This window comes from Melanotaenia boesemani, chromosome 23 (assembly GCF_017639745.1).
Source record: "Melanotaenia boesemani isolate fMelBoe1 chromosome 23, fMelBoe1.pri, whole genome shotgun sequence".
NCBI classification, from domain to species: domain Eukaryota; kingdom Metazoa; phylum Chordata; class Actinopteri; order Atheriniformes; family Melanotaeniidae; genus Melanotaenia; species Melanotaenia boesemani.
The window spans coordinates 23,937,515-23,957,335 of NC_055704.1; the positions used below are offsets into that span (position 1 = coordinate 23,937,515).

The window sequence follows — 19,821 nt, forward strand, 5'->3', positions numbered from 1 at the left end:
TGTATGTGGTGCCATGATGCAGATATGCATTGGTCCATAATTGAGAAAGTTCAGGTGTTCATACATCCTTTTATGTTCATGCTGTTTGACTAGTGTAGAAAAACAGTAGCACACTCTTTGCTTTCAGTGTTCACAGGTTTTCTCAGTGTGTTGGTGAATTTAGCTGTTTTAACGTTTGTCCTGTTAAACATCTCCTTTGGGGTCTGTATTTTCTGTAAAATATTTTGAAAGTATTTCAATTCAGTTGTTAATGAGAGGAAGCAATCTACTTGTTAATGAAAACAGAATGCATCTCATGTAATTAGTTTAGTTTAAGTTTATGTTTTTAACATAATAAAAGAAAACAAAGTCATTTTTTGTCATTGAAATTTCATGACATTTCCCTCAGATTGTTGTGGTCCAAACAAAGGAGTAGGTAAGTCAGAACTTCTTGAGGCTTACCCCGTTACTATTTTTATAATAGAAATTGATTTGATGTTTCACCTTCTTTCACCCGGCTGCACTCACGTTTAGAGAGCTGAGATCAGATCATTTTCTGTCATAGTTCTTATTACTCTTGGGATGTTTTCACCAGCTCGTGTGACAGTTTTTAAGCAGCTGTGTGTTAAAACTCCACATTTCTTCTCTGTTTCTCTCTCCAGGCCACCAGGAAGGATCAGGCTGTAGCTCTGCTTGAACTGCTGCTGAGGAAGGACAATCGTTCCTACATCTCTTTCTACAATGCTCTGGTTAAAGAGTCATACGATGATTTGGCCAGTCTGCTTCATGATGATCTACCACGCCACTCATTTGATGGTTATAAGGCGTCTTCTGACTCCTCTACATCGTATGGTGAGAAGTGGAAAATTATACTTTCAGTGCGAAGGAGTTCATTTGCCATTTTCTTTACCTGTTCAGTCACCTAGTTAACTCTGTTTTCTTATCATTGTCTTTTTTTCTATATATTGTTTTACATGTTAACAGTTAAGATCTTTCTCTGGTTTGTCCAACAGTCCAGACTGTGCTTAGTGAAGGAGGAGTACCACAAAGACCACTAGTGTTTGTCAGCAGACCAGAGTTAGTGAATCGGGTGAGGGAGAAACTTTATCGCCTTCAGAAAGACCCTGGCTGGGTTACAGTGTTTGGCATGGCTGGCTCGGGAAAGTCCGTCCTTGCCTCTGAGGCTGTCAGACACTATGAACTCATTGAAGGTGAATAACGTTTAAATGACTCTGCCTTAAAAGAAAACAAGTTCTTTATTTTAGCATAGATCCCTATAGTCTCACCTTTCTGTAAGTCATTAATTAACCATGAATGAGTGAAGACAAGTGTTTGAGAATAGTTGAAAAATGCTTGACTTCTCTCTGCTTCATACCCTTCCTCTATCCCCTTTCCCGCAGAGTGTTTTCCTGGAGGGATTCACTGGCTGTCCATCGGCCAGCTGGACAAACCAGACCTGCTGGTGAAGATTCAGTCATTGTGTTTTCGTCTGGAGCAGAGCCTGGACTCACAGTCACTCCACCGGCCCCCCAGCTCTCTGGATGAAGCCAAAGAACGTCTGCGCTTCCTCATGCTGCGCAGATATCCGAGGTTAGCTAACTGCTGTCAGTTCAGGATGCAAAACGGTCACACGACAGAATAGGAAGAGTTGACTTTAGCATGAAATGAGAAAGTTCAGGAACATAGTTATATTTACAGAAACTGGTGATGCGCAGTGATAAGCGTTGGTAACTCTGGATTCTCCTACAGTTTGCATGAATCTCAGTCACTGCTAAACATGCAGTTGCCATGGTTACAAGCCTTTGAAGCGAGGAGGATGAACCCTCTGCTAATTATCTGCTGTTTTTATATGTTGAAATGCACTTTTGTAATATTTCCAAACTCATAATAGACCAGTGTTTTTGCAAATGAATAAGGGTGCAAAACAAATATCATCATAATAAAATTCACCAACTTTGAACTACCAACAACAGGTTTAAACCAGTTTAGTTGTTGCTTTAAAGCTCTAGCGGGACATTTGCAAGTATACCGGGCAGGGTGCTTATTCCTTCGCACCCCATCTGTTAGAACAAGTCTTCCCCTCCGAGCAATGCAAGCAATTCTTTTCTCAATAGTACAGTTAGGGGATTAGATTTATTGTTGACATCTATAAAGGTGAAAATCTTATCTCTTCTACACAAATACAGAAGAAATAAAAAATATAACATAATATTTTTTTACTTCCTCCAAATAAGACTCATTACTACATCTAAACTCAAGTTTCCTGCAGGCCAGCTATTACTTAGCCCTTCTCTTATTTTAGATTAGTTGTTATTTGTGGCTGGTTCAGTTATTTACAGCGCTAAGGAGACATGGTAAAACGAAAGTGATAAAGAATCCGCATCAGATGCTTTTGAATCTTCCGGAAAGTTGTTTTTCATGTTATGGACTTGGAGAAATCCAGTTATGCTGCTGGCTTTCTGCTCCAGTGGATAAAAGATTAACATCCTTCAGTTATGCAGAGGTACAGGTTACTGACGCAGTGCTACTCTAAAGAAAAATGATGTACTTGGCAAATGTTTCTTAGTGATCTTCCTAATAATTCGGCAAATGTTTAATTTTAACTGTCGGTCTATAAAATCCTCACAATGTGCTGACTGTCATTCTATTAATGTTTCTTAAACTAAGTGTGATCGGTGCTGTCTGGTAAAATATGTGATTAAAAAAGAATATGTTTACTAGCAACTCAAAAACAGACTTCATGTTTTTTTAATGAAGGTAAGAGAATATTTGAATTAAGGTAGGAATCCTACACTCTCAGATTACAGAAAATGACACAAACATTGAATAATGAACATTTAAATAAAGATATTCTTTTCACTGAAGGGTGGATCTGTATCTTTGCTCTGGTGTTAGCCCACAGCAGAGGTTGGAATTGGTGTTTTATTTAAGTGTAGAAAAAATATATATCAGCCAGATTATTATTTTTGTTTCTTTTTCTGTTGATGTCATTTCCTAGTTGCTGAGTAAAATTTTTTTGCTTCTTTTTTAGATCTCTTCTGATCCTTGATGATGTCTGGGATAGCACAGTACTGAAGGTGTTTGATATCCACTGTCGCATTCTTCTGACCACCAGAAACAGAAGCCTAGCAGATTCTGTTAGCGGTACGTGCCGATCTCTGATTGTTTTTTATTACAAAGAAAAAGGCAGGTGTGCCTGTAAAATTTGTGCACTTCACTTGTGTTTTTATGTTGTAGGTGCTAAGTATGAGGTGGAAGTAGAGAGTGGTCTGGATGAGAACAAAGCACTGGAGATTCTGGCTCTTTATACCGATAAGAAGCCCCAGGGACTACCCGGGGAGGCTCGCAGTATAGTCAGAGAGTGTAAAGGTCAGTATTTAAGTTAATTTATAACATTAAAAAAATATTTATAACTTTGATGTTGTTGTTTTGTTGTGATTATCTAGAGCTGACAATCAAGTCTAACATTTCTGGGATCACACTTCTCTTCACAAATTGTACTTTTATCCAGCAAATCTTTAGTTTCTTTGTGCTTCCTGTCAGGTTCCCCTCTGGTGGTGTCCCTGATCGGCGCTCTGCTCAAAGACAAACCTGACCGTTGGCTTTACTACCTCCGCCAGCTGCAGCAGAAGCAGTTCAAGCGCATAAGGAAGTCTTCCTCCTACGATTATGATGCCTTGGACCAGGCCATGGCTGCCAGCATTGAAGTCCTTCCCGTCGAGCATCAAGAGCTCTACAAGGACTTTACTGTGATCGAAAAGGACATCAAGATCCCTGCTACGGTTCGACTACATAATACAGGATACTTTTGTTATGTTTTCCCTGTTCCCAGAATAGGCAAGGTAAAGAACTCGTGATTTGATGCCCTTTCCCAGGTGCTTTCTGTGTTGTGGGATCTGGAGCCAGAGGAGGTGGAGGACATCCTCCAGGAGTTTGTCAACAAGTCTCTGCTTTTTGTGGACAGTAACAACAAACCCTACCTGTACTACCTCCATGACCTCCAGCTGGACTTCCTGGTGGAGCAGAATCGAAATCACCTCGAGGTCTGCCTGCTTTGTATTTAAGATTTAGAAGTTACGCTAGCTGATTTGCTGCCACGGCTCCAGGAAAACATATAACTTAAGCTTTTAACATAATTAGCAAATGTATAAAATAAATGTATTAGTTACCAGGTTTGACCACCTTTTATCTTCAGAACTGTTTTAATTCTTCATGGCATAGATTCAGCAAGGTGTTTGAACTCTGACATCAACAAGACATTACGGTCCAGACAACTGCTGTTAACAAGTAATTAATTATTCTCTTCATGTTCTTCTCAGAGTCTGCACGGTAAGGTGGTGCGTCAGTACCAGCATCATTACAGAGATGGTCCTCCCATCTCAGGAGACGAGGAGTGCCTGTACTGGATCAGATTTCTGACCTACCATATGGCCAAAGCTAACCTCTCTCAGGTAAAACAAAAAACACACACACATATATGATAAGATAAAACTTTATTGTTCCTTCATTAGGGAAATTTAAATGACACAGCAGCAAGAATGTACAGGACAGTTCCAGATAAAAAGAAGAAAGGAAACCCACGAAAAAGGGGCAATGACAATAGCATCAATAGTTATATTGAGAATTATAAAAATAACTGACATATAATTACAGAAAGAAGTAGTGGGGTTGAGATGGCGGATAGACCTGGAAGTGGAAAATCTTTCTTTTTCTAAATTTGATAAAAGAAAACACACACACACACCTTGTCCTGGCCTACTGAATTCTAACCAGTAAGTCAGGTTTTGACTTGCAGCATTCTTTAAAGTTTCTATGGTCTACCACAAAGCTGTAATTCCACCGCGAGTTTCCAGCTTCAGGATCCCACACGAATGTCCAACACTCTGTATAACACACATTCAAATCTATAGAGCCACTTCAGCATGAAAGAGGGATTATATCGCTGTTTTTTTTTTTTCTCTCCAGCAGAAATTTATATTTTTCTCTTCTGTCTAGGAGCTTTACTCCCTCATGTTCTCATTGGATTGGGTCAGCATCAAGGCCCAGATCATGGGTCCAGCCCACCTTATCAATGACTATGTGGAGTATGGATCCATTCTGGACAAAGAGGTCAGCAGATGTAAACTTGTTTCCGAAATTAAAAAGATATTTGGCTGCCGTTTGCATTACTTTTTGTTTTTTAAACAGTCATGAGAAAGACTGCGTGGAAGGTGGGAGTGCTGCTCTTTCTCCATTATTAAAATGTGAACTGTGCTCATGAACGATTCCCTCCTGAGGGAAATTTCAGGCTGACAAGTTCAGTTCTTCCTTTCATTTGAACTGTCAGTAAAACTTTGCAAATTAAATTTAAGGTACAGCCTGTCTGTTATCTTACCCCCAAGTCATTTCTGATTATCTCATTCATAAAGATAATAGTTGTCCTAGTTGTCCCTCATTCCCTTTCCAATTTTCATCATCACAAGAACGCAGATTTTATAATTGTCAAATGGTTTATTAGACAAAATCAGGGAAGCATGGGGCTAGCATGTGTAACTCCCACATCTGTGTTACCAGGACATGCATGTTAAGAAGGGACTGCCAGTACAGAAGTACATCATTTGTAAGCAAAAGTGACACTTTGATAATGCAACTAACTTCCAATAAAAGTTTTCTAACTTACCCGAAAGGGCATTTAAATGATGTATGAGAGATTAAATTTTTGTAATTTGAGTTTATAGATAGTATTCAGTTCAGCCTGCGGCAGACTAAAATGTGGATTTACTTTCTGTCCTCAGAACTGTGAAGTCCGCAGTCAGTTCCAGGAGTTTCTGTCTCTGAATGGCCACTATCTGGAGCAGCGTCCATTCCCCGATGTTGTGCAGCTTGCTCTGTCTCAGCCGCATGCCTCTGAGGTGTACAAGAAAGCTCGCCTGCAGGCGCTGCACCGGGCCAAAAGCGGGAAACTCTACTTTGAGTTGATGTAAGAAAATTAGCATTTCGATATGGTGTTCTGCAAAAATTCATTCAAGATTGTTTTGAATCTAAGGATCAGTTACATATATCTTTTGTAGTGTGTGGAAAACAATTTGTTTTTTTTACCATGGGTATTATTCATTAGGAGTCACTTATTTAGGGGAACAGAGTATAAATATATTATCCTTATTGTAAGCTATTGCCAGATTACTACTAGCAGTCGTTCTGTTTTGACCGTTATTTGTGTGATTTTTGTACAGAAACGAGAGCAGTGTTGAGAGTTTGTCCCGTTTGGTGATCCACCCTCATCAGGGCTCCGTCTACTCGGCATGCTTCTCCCATGATGGGACTAAAATTGCCTCTTGTGGAGGCAGCAAGACACTCAAGGTATCCATATTCATCTGGTATCCAGTGCATACTTTTGCATGATACTATAAATGGAAAATAGTTTCCATGGAGACAAAATATAAGAAAAAAAAAGAAAAACAAACCACTTATACCTCTTCACTCTAGATGCATTCGTTTTTAATTAGCAGCTGCAGCTTTATTAATCAACCATCAGCACTTTAAGGGTGCATTTTCAGCCCTCTGGAATCTATAAATGTGTCTGTAGGAGTAGCTGTTATTAAGTTTAAACACAGCTGTGTTTCTAGGATACTAATATAATATTTCTGCAGTGTCATTTACCTGCTGCTCTTGTACTTGTGTGCTCAGGTGTTTAAAACCACCTCAGGTGAGAAACTCACAGAAATCCAGGCCCATGATGATGAAGTGCTGTGCTGTGCCTTCTCTTCTGATGATAGTCTCCTAGCAACCTGCTCCAGTGACAGGAAAGTCAAGGTGTGGAGGCTGCTGGTCCTTTATGAGCAACTTTATCATGTAAAATAACAAGTTTTTAAAAAAAAAAAGAAAATTGGCCTTACTACGATGGAAGTTTGGATGTGTGTTTCAGGTCTGGAACGCAGAGCGAGGCAGGCTGCTGAGGGTGTTTGAAGAGGAGCACGAGGAGCAGGTCAACCACTGTGTGTTCACCAACACAACACGACGCCGCCTGCTAGCCACCTGCTCCAACGACAGGGGCCTAAATGTCAAGGTGCGTGTATTTTTATTTTCCTAATGACCCTTTTGTTTTATTCATATTCATTGTGTGTCAACTTTAAATAGAATTTATCTTACTTTCCATAGCTTTGGAATCTCAACAAGCCATCCTCCCAGAACACCATGTTTGGCCACTTTGAGCCAGTCAACCACTGCTGTTTCTCCCCTGATGATACATACATGTCCACTTCCTCCAACGATGGCACAGTGAAGGTAATTTAACTCGCTACCGCAAAGCTGTTGCTTCTTTTTGTGCTGCTTATTAAACTGTACATGATTCATATGGACTGGTATTATTTTAACGTTCAGCTAAACATGTTTTCATATTTAATTGATGTATTTTGTCATTTTTATACTTGCATATTTATAAAAAAAGTAGATTTCAAATATTAAATTGTATTACTTTGGCTCTTTTATAATAATATATAATAATATAATAGGGCTGGGGGATATGAACCAAATCTTATATCTCAATGTTTTTTACCTGAATCATGGCATACGATATATATCTCGATATATATATATATATATATATATATATATATATATATCTCGATATATATATATATATATATATATATATATATATATATATATATATATATATATATATATATATATATATGCACATGTGCATTAAAACAGCAGAAATTAAAGTATCTTTATATTAAATTAAATGCTCCTAAAACAAAATAAATTGAAAAGTACTTTTCAATGACTATAACAAAAATACAGCTAAGCAAAATGCAAAAGAAAAGATGCTGTTAACTCAAAACAAGCTATCTCGATATAAACAATATTCCCTCCTTCTATATTTTGTCTGATAAAGTCTCGATATATTTGAAAATTTCGGTATATTGCCCAGCCCTATAATATAAAAACAGAATGCTTTATAAATCTCAGAAAGCCATTTTTATTCCCAGTAGAACAAAAACATGATGTCAAACGTTGAAACTGAGACATTTTACCATTTTATGAAAAATATTAGCTCATTTTGAATTTAATGGTGGCAGCACGTCTGCATAAAGATGGAACATTTGACAACTAATTAGGTTGCTTGGCAACAGACCAGTAACATTACTGGGTATAAAAGGAGCACTTCAGAAGCAGAGCCTCTCAGATGTAAAGACCAATCTGCAACAAACTTCATTTAAAATTTTGGAATAATTTCAGAAAGATTTTCCTTTATGTAAAATTGGGAAGACTTTGGAGGTCACATCATCTTCAGGGTCAAAAGATTCAGGGATTGAGGAGGAATCTCTGTGCACATGGGACAAAGATGAACATCAAAACTGGATGCTCATGATATTTGGGTCCTCAGGCATCACTGCATAATTCTGTCCTGGAAATCCCTGCATGGTCATTGCAGTTCACCCCGAAGCCTACAAACAGGTTAAAGCTCTATCATGCAAAGAAGAAGCTGTATGTGAACAGGATCCAGACACGATGCTCTATCCGTTTTCTTTGGATCACGATTTTCAAAGTGGAAAACTGTTCTGCTAAAACTCCAGCAGCTGGTCTCCTCACTTCCCAGATGTTTCCAGACAGCTGTTACACCATGCTGAACATCACCCTGGAACCACTTTTTTACAGATGTGTTGCTGCCATCAAAATAAAAATGAGCTCACATTTACCATGAAATGGTAAAAATGTCTCAGTGTCAAAATCTGACATGTTGTTTATGTTCTATTTGGGACACAACGTGGGTTTATAAGACTTATAAATCATGTTTTTATTTCCCTTTCAAACATCATCCCAACTGTTTGGGAACTAGGCTTGTAGTTTGCCTCCATTTTACTTATCATTTATCAACACCTCAAAATTAAAACAATTGTTTTTATGTGTTGTAATTCACACAATATTAACTTCTTTATTCTGTGTGGCCATCCTCTCCTCTGACTGGTGCAGCTGTTTCAGGTATCGAGTGCCAATGAGTGGAAGACAATCAACGTGAAGAGCTTGTTTACAGACAGCGATGATGAAGAGGTTTTCATCAAGTGCAGCACCTGGACCGCCGACGGCAAACGCATCATATGTGCAGCCAGAAATGCGGTTTTAGTGAGTGTTAAGCAGGAAGTGAAGTGTTAGAGTGTAAATTCACATTTTGTTGAGTGAGGGCAAATTCTGTTGTGTGTTGAATGAATCGACATAAACAGCACATTCCCTCTGTCCTCCATGTCCTTGTTTTAATTACGATGAAGTGTCCGTTTGTCTTCTAGACAGAGGGGAGAGTGTGTGTCCTGGTTATAAATACGTGCCCCTCCTCTGTTTGGGTTTCTAAAATCAGTCAGTCTCGTCCTGTAATCATCCGTCTGTGTCCCTTAACATCTTCTTTGCTTTAATTTTGTCCATAAGTTTTTAAAATGTCATCTGTAACACTCAACATATTATAACCAAGTATAAAGACAAACTAGGTGCTGATTTATTGTCCATCTTTGCTGTTTCTCAGGTTTTTGACGTGGACACATCAGACATGTTGTTGGAGATCAGGACCAACCGTCTGAGTACGGTGCAGTACTGTCACGCCTGTCCCACCAGCAACCTGCTGGCCATAGCGTTCTCCAACTATACAGTGGAGGTAAAACACATGCTCCCACACAATCCCGCTTTTTATTTTAAGTTCTTCCTTTGATTTTTGAATGGAAAAAAAACATTATAGATTTTAACTTGATGAGGTGATTTGATTTTTAATTTTACAGTTCTCACATTCCCTACTAAAAATCAGATTGTGAATTAGCATGAAAAGTCCAGGCTGTGTTTCTTCTAGCTGTGGGATCTGGAGGAGAATCAGAAGAAGGCTGACTGCAGTGGCCACCTGAGCTGGGTCTATCGTGTGCAGTTTTCTCCCGACGGCTCGCAGCTGCTGTCCTGCTCAGATGACCAGACTGTCAGGGTGAGGCATTAGTGTGTGTGTGTGGTGTGTACATTATGCTCTCAGAGATACTGTCAGGATTGTTCTAATTATCTCCTCCGATTGTAAAATCATGCTGTTATCGAACATCACAAGTTAACTAATTGCACTGTTTCTCCCAGCCAGCTGCTGCTTTTCATAGACTAATGGGGGATTCTCAGGGATGATTTAGAAGTCACCACATGTACCTCTCTACATTTTCTCAGTTTAAAGGTGGCAAAACATGTTTATTTGGATTGAAGTTGATCTGAATATATTAGCTTTAATGATCTTAGTGACAAACTAAAGCAGCAACTGTTCATTTTTTGCATTAAAACTTGTTATTCTAGCTTATATTAAGCCTACTGATTAGTCATTGTCACCAAGGTCATAATCCCCTCCCCAATGGGAACTTCCCAGTTTCATTGTTTGATAAGGCAAAATCAGGCTAACCAGCTTTTTGTGTGTTTGCCCACCGAAGTCCTTCCTTGTCTATCTCCTGCATGATGCGGAAATGCATTGTCTTGCTTTTATAAATACTTAGTTTGTTTCTTGTATTGTAGCTATGGGAGACCGAGAAGGTTCACACGTCCTCCGCCGTCTGCCTGAAGAGAGATTCTGACGTTCTCTTCCAGGATGAGAAAATCGTCGTGTCGGCTGCAGACAACTGCAACAGGCTTCAGGTGGGCTGAGGAGGTCTGCTTGTTTTGCTCAGTTGTAGACAGGCACTGCTGTGCTTTGGTATGACTGGATCAGCTTTTCATAAAATGTGTGGCAGGTCCGTGATGGTAAAACAGGGTCGGTGCTGTTCCAGTCGGAGGAGAAGTTGTCCAGGATCCGGTGTACTTGCATGTGCAGGGAGCCATCTGTTGTGGGTTTTGGCCAAGAGGACGGCACAGTGCAGGTAAAAGACACACACACACCGAGACACTTCCAACACTTGATTGATTAACTTCACAAACAGTTGACAGAACAGAAGATTTAAGCCTCATAGTTTTAGCATCTTTCTAGCTTCAATTAGTTTAAGTCATTAGTGGAATTATTGTTTTGAAGTCTGACTTTGTTTCATGAGTCAAAATGAGCCTTTTTTGTCGTTTTATGTCGGTCAGTGTGTGTGTGCGTGCTTTAATCTCCTGTAAGGTGTGTTTTTCCAGCCATGTTGAGTCATGAGATCTGACATCCGCTCTTTCACCTTTTATATGTCCTGCCAGTTAAACATCAGACCAGCTCCAGCCACCTCTTTCATCCCTTCTTCTTTTCACTTGCCTCAATTTTCTCTTTTTTTAAACCTGTGATTCATATTCCCAACGCCCTTCACTCCTGCTCCGACTTGATATACCCCATCAGCCTTACAGGCTTTTCTTTTATTCGTCTTTAGTTGTGTTTTATCTCCCCCTCTTCCTTTGTTCTGATCTCCTTGCTTCGTTGCTCCAAACTTGCTGATGAATTGGTTTTAGGCAGAGAACGAGATCTTGGGTGACTTTGTGACAGGTGTGTTTTTTGTGAATGTGTTTGTGTGTTACATGTTGAGACATCCTCCAAAGTTACCTTCTATAAATAAAACCCGAACTTAAACACTCCCCTGACGCACAAGTGCTGAGGTCAGGTCAGCGTCCGACAGCAGAGAGCAGCTCTAATAAATGAAGAGGTCCTACAGTCTTAATGAACACAGGAGTTAATTATTTTAATTCTGGCTCTTCTCTGGTCTCTCCTCTGGTTCTGACCTCAGGAATAAATGGATAATGCGTATAATGGAACCAGGGCACTGATGGTTTGAGCTGAGCTGTGAAGTTGGAGAGGTGGGAAAAGAGTTTTAGAGAAAAGGAATTACTGAACTTGATGCATGTAAGTTATAGAAATAGCAGTGAACTTACTGCTCACATAGCAGGAGTTTTACCAGCCAGTGCTAATGCATAATTAAAGACTAGTGGTCAGTATAGCACCAAGCTTCTGTTCTTTGTGCTGATTATTAGGGCTTTTGCTTAATTTTATGGCAACAGTCATATTTGTAAAGAATGCATGGATGGGTGGGTGGACATAAAATACATTTAAGAAAATCCTTGCAACTAGATTGAAGGGACCCTGGGCTCTACATCATCCAGATACGCGAAGTAAAATGTTAATAGTACAATAAAGACTTTAGTTTTAGGATTTAGCAGTTCTGCTTCAGACCCCCAGAATAGGAGACAACGGGTCCATCTCCATCTTAAACCCAAGTATTTTTGTCTTGGGTTATGGTTATGGATGTTTTTGTAGACATGACTAAAGAGTATTGATCTCTGTCACATTTAAAGGTCCACAGGCAAAAGAGTAGGGTTGATAAATGATCTATGGCTGTGAGAAATGTGTGTAATCTTAAAATGTTGTGCTTCAGAGGCCTCTTTGATTAAACTGAAAGAGATTTTGGTCAAAACGGTCACAATAGAGAAATCATGGGACTGTTCTCAGCAGATGAAGTTGATGAACTGAATTTGGTTTCAGTTTGTTAGTTTTCATGCAGAGCTTTGTGACATCAACAGATGTCTCTCATGACATTTTTAGAGTGTAAATTCATTTGCAAATCTCAATCCCAAAAATGCATAGGAATTCAGGTAAATAGACAAAACACAAGTTTAGCTATAAATACAACACAAATGTGGTTTTTAAAAGGAAAAAAGGTAAATGCACTCAAAATATTGTATTTATCTTAATAAAATGAATGGGAAATATTATTTTTTATTTTGAACTGAAACAATATTGTTATGTTGGCTTTGATATTGATGATCAGCCTTCTTTATGAGCTCTCAGAGCCACATTGATGTTTGTAGCTTCTGACATTTAAATAAGTTTATTGGCAGCAGGATCTTTTATGATTGGATGGTAATTATCTACTATTATCTATACACTTTTTTATATATATTTTAATAGTTATTATAAAATGAAATATTTGGAGAAATTTTGAGAACTTGCAAAGCTTTTAGCTGTTGCAGTTCCTCTAGTTACCACCAGGTGGAGCGCTGTGACAAATGGATGCTGATTACTGCAATGCATTTTTCACCTCCCTCATCTTGACTTATTATAACATTTTACTGGAGGAATCATCATGTGAGAGTCTCAGATGGCACATTTGTTATGTTAAATTAAAAACTGTAAGCTTTGTGGGGAAAATCGGTGCAACAGAAAGTGACTGTTTCTGAAAAAGAAGAATTGTATGTGTGTTTTGCATGATTGGTTTGCGTCCAAGAATCATTCTTTCCTGTTTCTATGCATGTGTGTGTTTATTTGCTTTAACAAATTGCTTTTTAAGGCTAATTATATAATCGACTGATTATAGTATTAGTGTGTGCCTCAATTATCTCATCTCATTATGCAGAATCTGCTTATTTACTGGCTATTTCATCCCTTTATTTGTTTTTCTTCTTTGTGTCTTTGGCTCAAAATGAGTTCTGCAATGATTCATCGGCTTGTTTAATCCCTTGGTAGAGGGATTAAATAAAAATGTTCCCTATCTTTCTTCTTTACATTAGCCTGAGTTAATATTTTTCCTTTCTGTTTTATGTTTTTTAATCTGTTTAGCAGATCCCGTCAGACATATTCCTGCCAGAAATCCTTGAGTTGAATGTGTGAAGCTGGCCAAGACATGTTCAGTCTTTGAAACTTAACAGGAAGCTTGACAAATTTGGTTGCCGTGCCTTTAGGCTTGTTCTGCTCAGACATTTCAACACTCTCATCTGGGACCTGAATATTTAAATGGATGGTAAAATCCCAAGTGTTGTTTGGCTTTCTTCAAAACGCTCAAAACTATCAGGTGCTGTGCTGAACTTGTTCTGTTGCATTTGTTTCTGTTGGCAAAGCTATTTTGTGCTCCCCAATTGTTTTTGGTGCTTTTTATGTGGCTTTTTTACATTAATAATGTGGGGAAAGAGGGCAGTGGAATGACATGTAGTGAAGGTCCAGCCAGCTGGGAGTTGAACCAGGGACTGAGGGGATTATTATCCATATGGTTTGCTTCAAGGACTTGGTCATCGGTCCACCTCAAATCTGGGTTTCTTTTTTTAACTTTTAAAAATAGATTAAGTGCAAGGGTCCACCCCTCTGCAGACTTGGTGTACATTCAAGATTTGTGTTGATGAGCAAATCAAGTGTGCTTGAGCTAAGAAAAGACATAAAAGTGGCTTCTGGACAATATGTGCTCTGGTTTATTTAATTAGAGGCCATGCAAGGAAATTTACTGTCACCCACATCCTTGTTAGTCATCTTCACAAGAGTACACTTACAAGGACACATAGATGACATTATCTCCTTCATTAAATAAATCTTAATGCTTTTATGACCCACTCCTCTTGCTGTCAGGAAGTCAGCCCTTCCATCATAATGATCGAGCATGAAAAATAAAAAGCATTCATGTTGCAGATGACATGCATGCTCATTTTGTATGCAACACTTGCATATGCAGTGTTGGATAAGGTGATTGCAGTGATAAAAGGGTCTACATGACGTTGTGTGTAGACTTTTAACTACTGTCATGGTTGTGAATTTACTTGGTACGATTATTGTCATAGAAATAATTACGATTTTATGATTATTTTCTATAATTTTACAAAACTATAGTTGTGTAAAATCACATGAAAACTCCTTATAAGTCTTTAAGTTTAATTTATTCCTATCGTAACAAAATAATACAGCAACAAAGTAAAGTAACTTAGAAGTCTCATTCCAAAAAAATGATGATATTGAAGACTCTTTTACATTAAATAGTTGTGGCGTTTAAACCAGAATTAATTGTGAAATTAAATAATTATGCTATATTCCTACTTTTTAACCCCCATATGTCTGTTTCTGCATATGCTGATCTTCTGTGTACGTATGAGGCGTTTCTTCCAGAACAACCAGGTGTCTTTGTTGCACTTGTAGTCAAGCTTTTAATGTAAAATAAAACCATGTTTGAATTCAGCATCAGTCAACAGCAGGATGTCAAAACACCTCCCTAAAATCTGCAAATGTTGCCTGTGTGGTGCTGCTACAAGAAAGTCTCCAAGTCATTAACAGTTCTTCTCTGGAGACTGGCTGTCTGTTAAAAACCATCATGTTGCCAAGTTGTTTCAGTCCTGACAACATTTTGAAACTTGTGCTGCCAGAGTGGCTAAAATATCCTCATTTAGATCCCCGTGGAGGTCTTCAGGTCATAGTTCCACATGCAGCTGCATCCATATTAAGATTCTCATCTTAATAAGTAATTACAATGTGTTACCATTCCCAGAAAAGCTGTTATGATGGCAGCTTCTTTTCCTTCAGGGTTATCTCTTGAGCGGTTTTGTTCTGTTCCTCCCTCTTTACTAACCTCTCCATGGCTGCCAGACCTCCAGCAGCCCTCTGTGGCCTTGACCAGACTGAGCTGTTGCACTCAAAACTCACTTTTATCCCCCAGCTATTCATCATCATCAAGCCAATAGCCTCATTCTGTTTGGCTCCTTCTGGAAAGTACTCCTACTAAATGGTGACATTTGTGTTAGCAAACGTGGAAAACAACTTTTCTTATAGAGTATGCAGTTCTTAAATTTGTGCCACTAATGTTTCTTCTTTCCATCCTTCCAGGTGTTGGAGGTGCCCTCTGGGAAGCTTCTGGCCACTCTGCTGGGACACACTAAGACTGTGCTTCACTGCCAGTTCAGCCAAAACGGCCACACACTCTTCACATCCTCAGAGGACTCCACCATTAGGGTAAGCCAAGTTCCTCTCCTCACTCTGTTGCTCCCTTTCTCTCTTGATGCTTCTCATGTCTCTATCTCTGTGTGGCATTTCATTCTCCTGCTCTTTATCACTTCATCCGTAATCCATCAATCACGTTCCTTTCCTTCCTAATCGATGGCATATTCTTTCACCTCCTCCACCAACCGGCTTCCCATTTTTCTTCCCTGCTATTGATTATTCTTCCCCCTCCATCCCCATTCTTCACCTTGAGTTAAAATACCTGCTGTTGTGAATCATTCATCCTCAGTGTCTCAGGTCTCTTTGGTGTTTTCACCTTCCCCTTCTTGTTGCACTCTATCAGCTTCCCTGTCGGCCTCTTCACCCCTCCATTCTTCATCCCTCTCTTCTGCCTCCTCTCTTTCCTTTTCCGTCTCTTTGCCTCTGGCTACGCTACTCTCGATAGCTCTTTATATCCCTCTTGCTCCTGTGCTGACCGCATGCAAGAGTCTATGTTTGTGTGTGCACATCAGGCTGTTACGCTCTGTCAACCCCACCATTCATGCTCTGTTGCTCATCCCCCCTTTATCTCTTTTTCTTCATCTCTTGTTTGCCCACAGACCTGTCCACTGCAGCACTTCCTTCCCTCTCTGACAGCGCAGCACCTTATTCTGTATTCATGCAGCTGCTGCCCACAGCATCACTATTCTCACACCATCCGCCGCTCATTCAGAAACTATTCAGATTCATGCTGTTTGACATGTGCTTGCTAGGAAATGGAAATGTGTATTTAGATGTTAATGTGAATGCAGAGTGAATGTAAATGACACTGATGTTAGTTGGTGGAGGATTTTAACTTTCAAGGCAATAACAGGGAGAAAAGATGCAGCGTTGCACATAAAGCTGTTGATTGATGGATCATCCTCTGTCTTGTGTGCTTCTCTGAGTTCAGATTGTTTCCTGTTCCTACTGATTTACCTGCCCCAAATGTATAATACAGCCACTTTAAATTCTGAAGTTCCAGCGTTTTAACTTCGGAGCCACAAATGCATAAAAGAGAGAAGAAAAACATAAAATACTGTCATCCACAGCATCATAACAGTGTTGTAAAGCTGCATTTCTGCTCTCAGGGCCTTACATATTTATTCCAGCTTATATATACAAGCGGCAGAGCTGGATGCAATGCTGCTGCTACACTAAACAAACAGAAAAAGGCCTGAACATCTTTGCAACTCTTTTTGTGTCTCAAGGAAGATCATTTTTAAAGCTGCTTTTCTGAGTTGTGTCAATTTTGACTTTTTAATCTGTTGTTTAGAGATTAAATAAATAACGTAACATGTATATATAATTAAATATATAATATCGTGGTTTGTGAGCTGCTGCTTTCTCACTGTGGCCAGCTAAATTCCAGCTAAGTTCCAACTAAATTCCAGTTAAATTCCAAATAAATTCCAGCCCTGAATGACGGCTGAGTTGTTACTGCCTTGAGGCACAAACCATTATGGTTCTGACTCTGTTGGACAGTCTCTGAACCTTGGTGCTTTGTGGTGAACCGTCCCCTGTCCACACCACTTTAACTGCAACCAAAGTGGGATGACTTTGGTTCATATACCAATAGAAACACAGTTTTTTTAATTATTTTTCAACGCACTGCTCCTTTAATATTTGGATGTATTGTGATGAGCAGGACCAAGTTGCCATGATGAGAACGTGCGACTTCTGAGAGAGAAGTTGTTGCTTTTAGACCTAAAAAACATACTCTTTTAAACTCAAATAAGGAAGCTACTGTATGTACTAAAAACTGTGTAGTGTTTTTAATTAGAGATGGCTGTCTCTGTTCCTCCCTGCAGGTGTGGAAGTGGAAGACTGGCGAGTGGAAAGTCCTTCAGGGTCACAAGGAACAAGTCAGATGCTTCTCTCTTCTCTCCGTCTCACCAAATGACACGAGACTGCTGTCCTGGTCCTTTGATGGTACCGTGAAGGTGAAACCCACGCTACACATTTAACAGCAGCGTGAAATCAGACATGAACTAACCTGAGTCTGCTCACCACCAGGTGTGGGACACAGAGAGCGGGGAGAAGCTACAGGACATCGAGGCTCATCGAGGAGCCATTCTGTCCTGCCACGTCTCACCAGACAGATGTCTCTTTGCCACCACTTCTGCTGACAGAACTGCTAAGGTTCAACACTCTTATACACACATATGCTCATGAGATGTATCTATTAGTACCTCCAGTAACAGCATGACTTATTACACATCAGCGTCTTCTCTCAAAGCGCCCTCTGAAATGATTGTCTTCTGGCATTTACACATGGATTTAATGCCATGTGTGATATCTGAGGCTAAAAGCTTCACCCACAGGGAGGCCAGGTCCTTAGAGGTTAGCATCCAGCAGATGGTTTCAGGCCGAGCGAGTTACCTACAGGTCAGTCTGTCCTCAACAAGCTCGGCACGCTGGCTGACCATGAATGAGCCACCTCCCTGTCTGGATGCAGCTTTTGCCAGGTTTCTGTTTATCAACACCCCTGCACTCGACTTTGGCCTGACTTTCACTGACTCAGTGGGCTGAATGAGATGCATGTAGCTTTTAATCTGCAGAGCAGTGAACTCCAGTGAAGCCACAAGCTCTTTGACACTGACCTCCTTTCAGCATCATTAAATATTTGTTGGTTTATATTTAGATATATATGCAAGTAATTCATTCATCGGTGAGAATTGATGTCCCAGCATCAGGAATGATTCAAAGCTAATCTATGTGGTATTTGTTAAGCTACTGCCACCAAGTTTCACACGGGAATTTGGATTTGCTTGCCAGCCAAGCTGGCTTCCATTGGTGAATGGCAGAGAGATGGATTGTGTGTTTTATGGATTTGGCAAAGATCATAATTGAGATGTGGGTGTATGTGTGTGTTGTGGAGCTGGTCAGCAGCCAATCACATAGTCCTCGCTCTCCAGACAGAGCTGCTAGCTCAAAATGGACACAAACACCAAAGTTTCTGGTTTCCATCTATCTAGAGGTCAAACCAGAAGTCTTGGCCATGAGTGTCTTTGTGGAGCACCACAAAAAGAAGAAGAGTGCTCTTCTCTGTTCCTTTCTTATCCTCTCTACCCTCTTCCCCCCTCTATTCTTTTCTCCTGACCTTCAGATGAATGGAGCTTTGTGTGCAGACATCGTTAGTCGTCTGCCAAAATGAGTGTCTAATTATGAGCTGTGTTATTTTCTCTGCAACACAGGATGCAAACAGGATGGTGAAAGAACAGAAGGGAATAAATAGTAAGAAATAAAAAGGGAACCTCATCCAATAGATTGGAGACCCACAAGGGGGAAAATGTAAAAGGCAATTTCAAAAACTGCAAAATATGAGAGGTCATCCATTAACAGAGAGCTCTGATGGTTATGTTATAATCAGCATACAGCAGTGTTTCTCTAGGGTGGTACATGAACCTCTTGAGGTAGTTTATCATCCTGTAATATGAATAAAATATCTGGAAGTTTCTAAACTAAAATGCATGTTGAGAGCTTGTGCTTAGACAGCACATACCAAATAACATCACCTGTCAATCACTTATCAAAAACTTTGGTTGAAGCGAAAATACAAAGAACTTAAAAAGGCCAAAGTAGAGCTTGGAAGATTCTGTCGGTATTTAAGTTAAAATGTTTCAATGGGATTTATGTCCACGAGCTCCAACCCGCCCAAGGCATTATTCTTATGTGGGGAGAAACTAGCTAACAGCAGCAGGAAGGCAGCGTATCTCCAGCAGCATCTTACCACAAAGCACGCCCGTCCTGTTGGTAAGCTACCTGAATTTTTTAGGATGAAAATTGCTGAATCAAGGTCAACACACACAAAAAAAGTGAAAAGTCTCCACATTAGTGAAAGCCATGGAGGCTTCTTATTTGGTGTCTTTGTTCATGGGCCAAAACAAATTCTTGACCATAGCTGAGGACGTCCTCCTGCTTGCTGCTGTTATACTGGCAGAGACGACAAGAACACTGTGGAAAAACTAAAATTGGAGTCTTTGTCTGATGTTTGCTGCAGGATAGATAAAAGTTTAGCAGGACAAGTTGTGGGAAAACTTTGACTCATTTTCACTCCAGCTGGATGAAATTGTTGCTTGAGTCTGATACGTTGGTAGGGATGATGTTTTTATTGCTGCTTGTATGGTACCATACTTGTATGGTTGGTATTGTGCCCTGCTAGGGGACTGCAGACGTAAGTTAGTCTAAGGCTG

At 39.8% G+C, this 19,821-nt stretch overlaps 1 protein-coding gene across 2 annotated transcripts in view; it reads left to right on the top strand.

Annotated features, from left to right (window-relative positions):
- apaf1 (apoptotic peptidase activating factor 1) overlaps positions 1 to 19,821 on the top strand; it is a 52,082-nt gene that overhangs the window by 4,576 nt on the left and 27,685 nt on the right. Inside the window, exons 3-24 of one of the 2 annotated variants that reach the window (XM_041977779.1) lie at positions 642 to 831; positions 993 to 1,190; positions 1,380 to 1,569; positions 3,011 to 3,123; positions 3,217 to 3,348; positions 3,523 to 3,761; positions 3,855 to 4,022; positions 4,299 to 4,430; positions 4,975 to 5,088; positions 5,754 to 5,938; positions 6,192 to 6,318; positions 6,646 to 6,771; positions 6,884 to 7,024; positions 7,117 to 7,242; positions 8,938 to 9,087; positions 9,479 to 9,607; positions 9,797 to 9,922; positions 10,483 to 10,602; positions 10,698 to 10,823; positions 15,494 to 15,619; positions 17,437 to 17,568; positions 17,642 to 17,767. In XM_041977779.1, coding sequence (XP_041833713.1) covers positions 642 to 831; positions 993 to 1,190; positions 1,380 to 1,569; positions 3,011 to 3,123; positions 3,217 to 3,348; positions 3,523 to 3,761; positions 3,855 to 4,022; positions 4,299 to 4,430; positions 4,975 to 5,088; positions 5,754 to 5,938; positions 6,192 to 6,318; positions 6,646 to 6,771; positions 6,884 to 7,024; positions 7,117 to 7,242; positions 8,938 to 9,087; positions 9,479 to 9,607; positions 9,797 to 9,922; positions 10,483 to 10,602; positions 10,698 to 10,823; positions 15,494 to 15,619; positions 17,437 to 17,568; positions 17,642 to 17,767 — 3,216 coding nt within the window. The remainder of the gene's footprint in view (positions 1 to 641; positions 832 to 992; positions 1,191 to 1,379; positions 1,570 to 3,010; positions 3,124 to 3,216; positions 3,349 to 3,522; positions 3,762 to 3,854; positions 4,023 to 4,298; positions 4,431 to 4,974; positions 5,089 to 5,753; positions 5,939 to 6,191; positions 6,319 to 6,645; positions 6,772 to 6,883; positions 7,025 to 7,116; positions 7,243 to 8,937; positions 9,088 to 9,478; positions 9,608 to 9,796; positions 9,923 to 10,482; positions 10,603 to 10,697; positions 10,824 to 15,493; positions 15,620 to 17,436; positions 17,569 to 17,641; positions 17,768 to 19,821) is intronic. The other variant, XM_041977780.1, reaches the window with a different exon arrangement.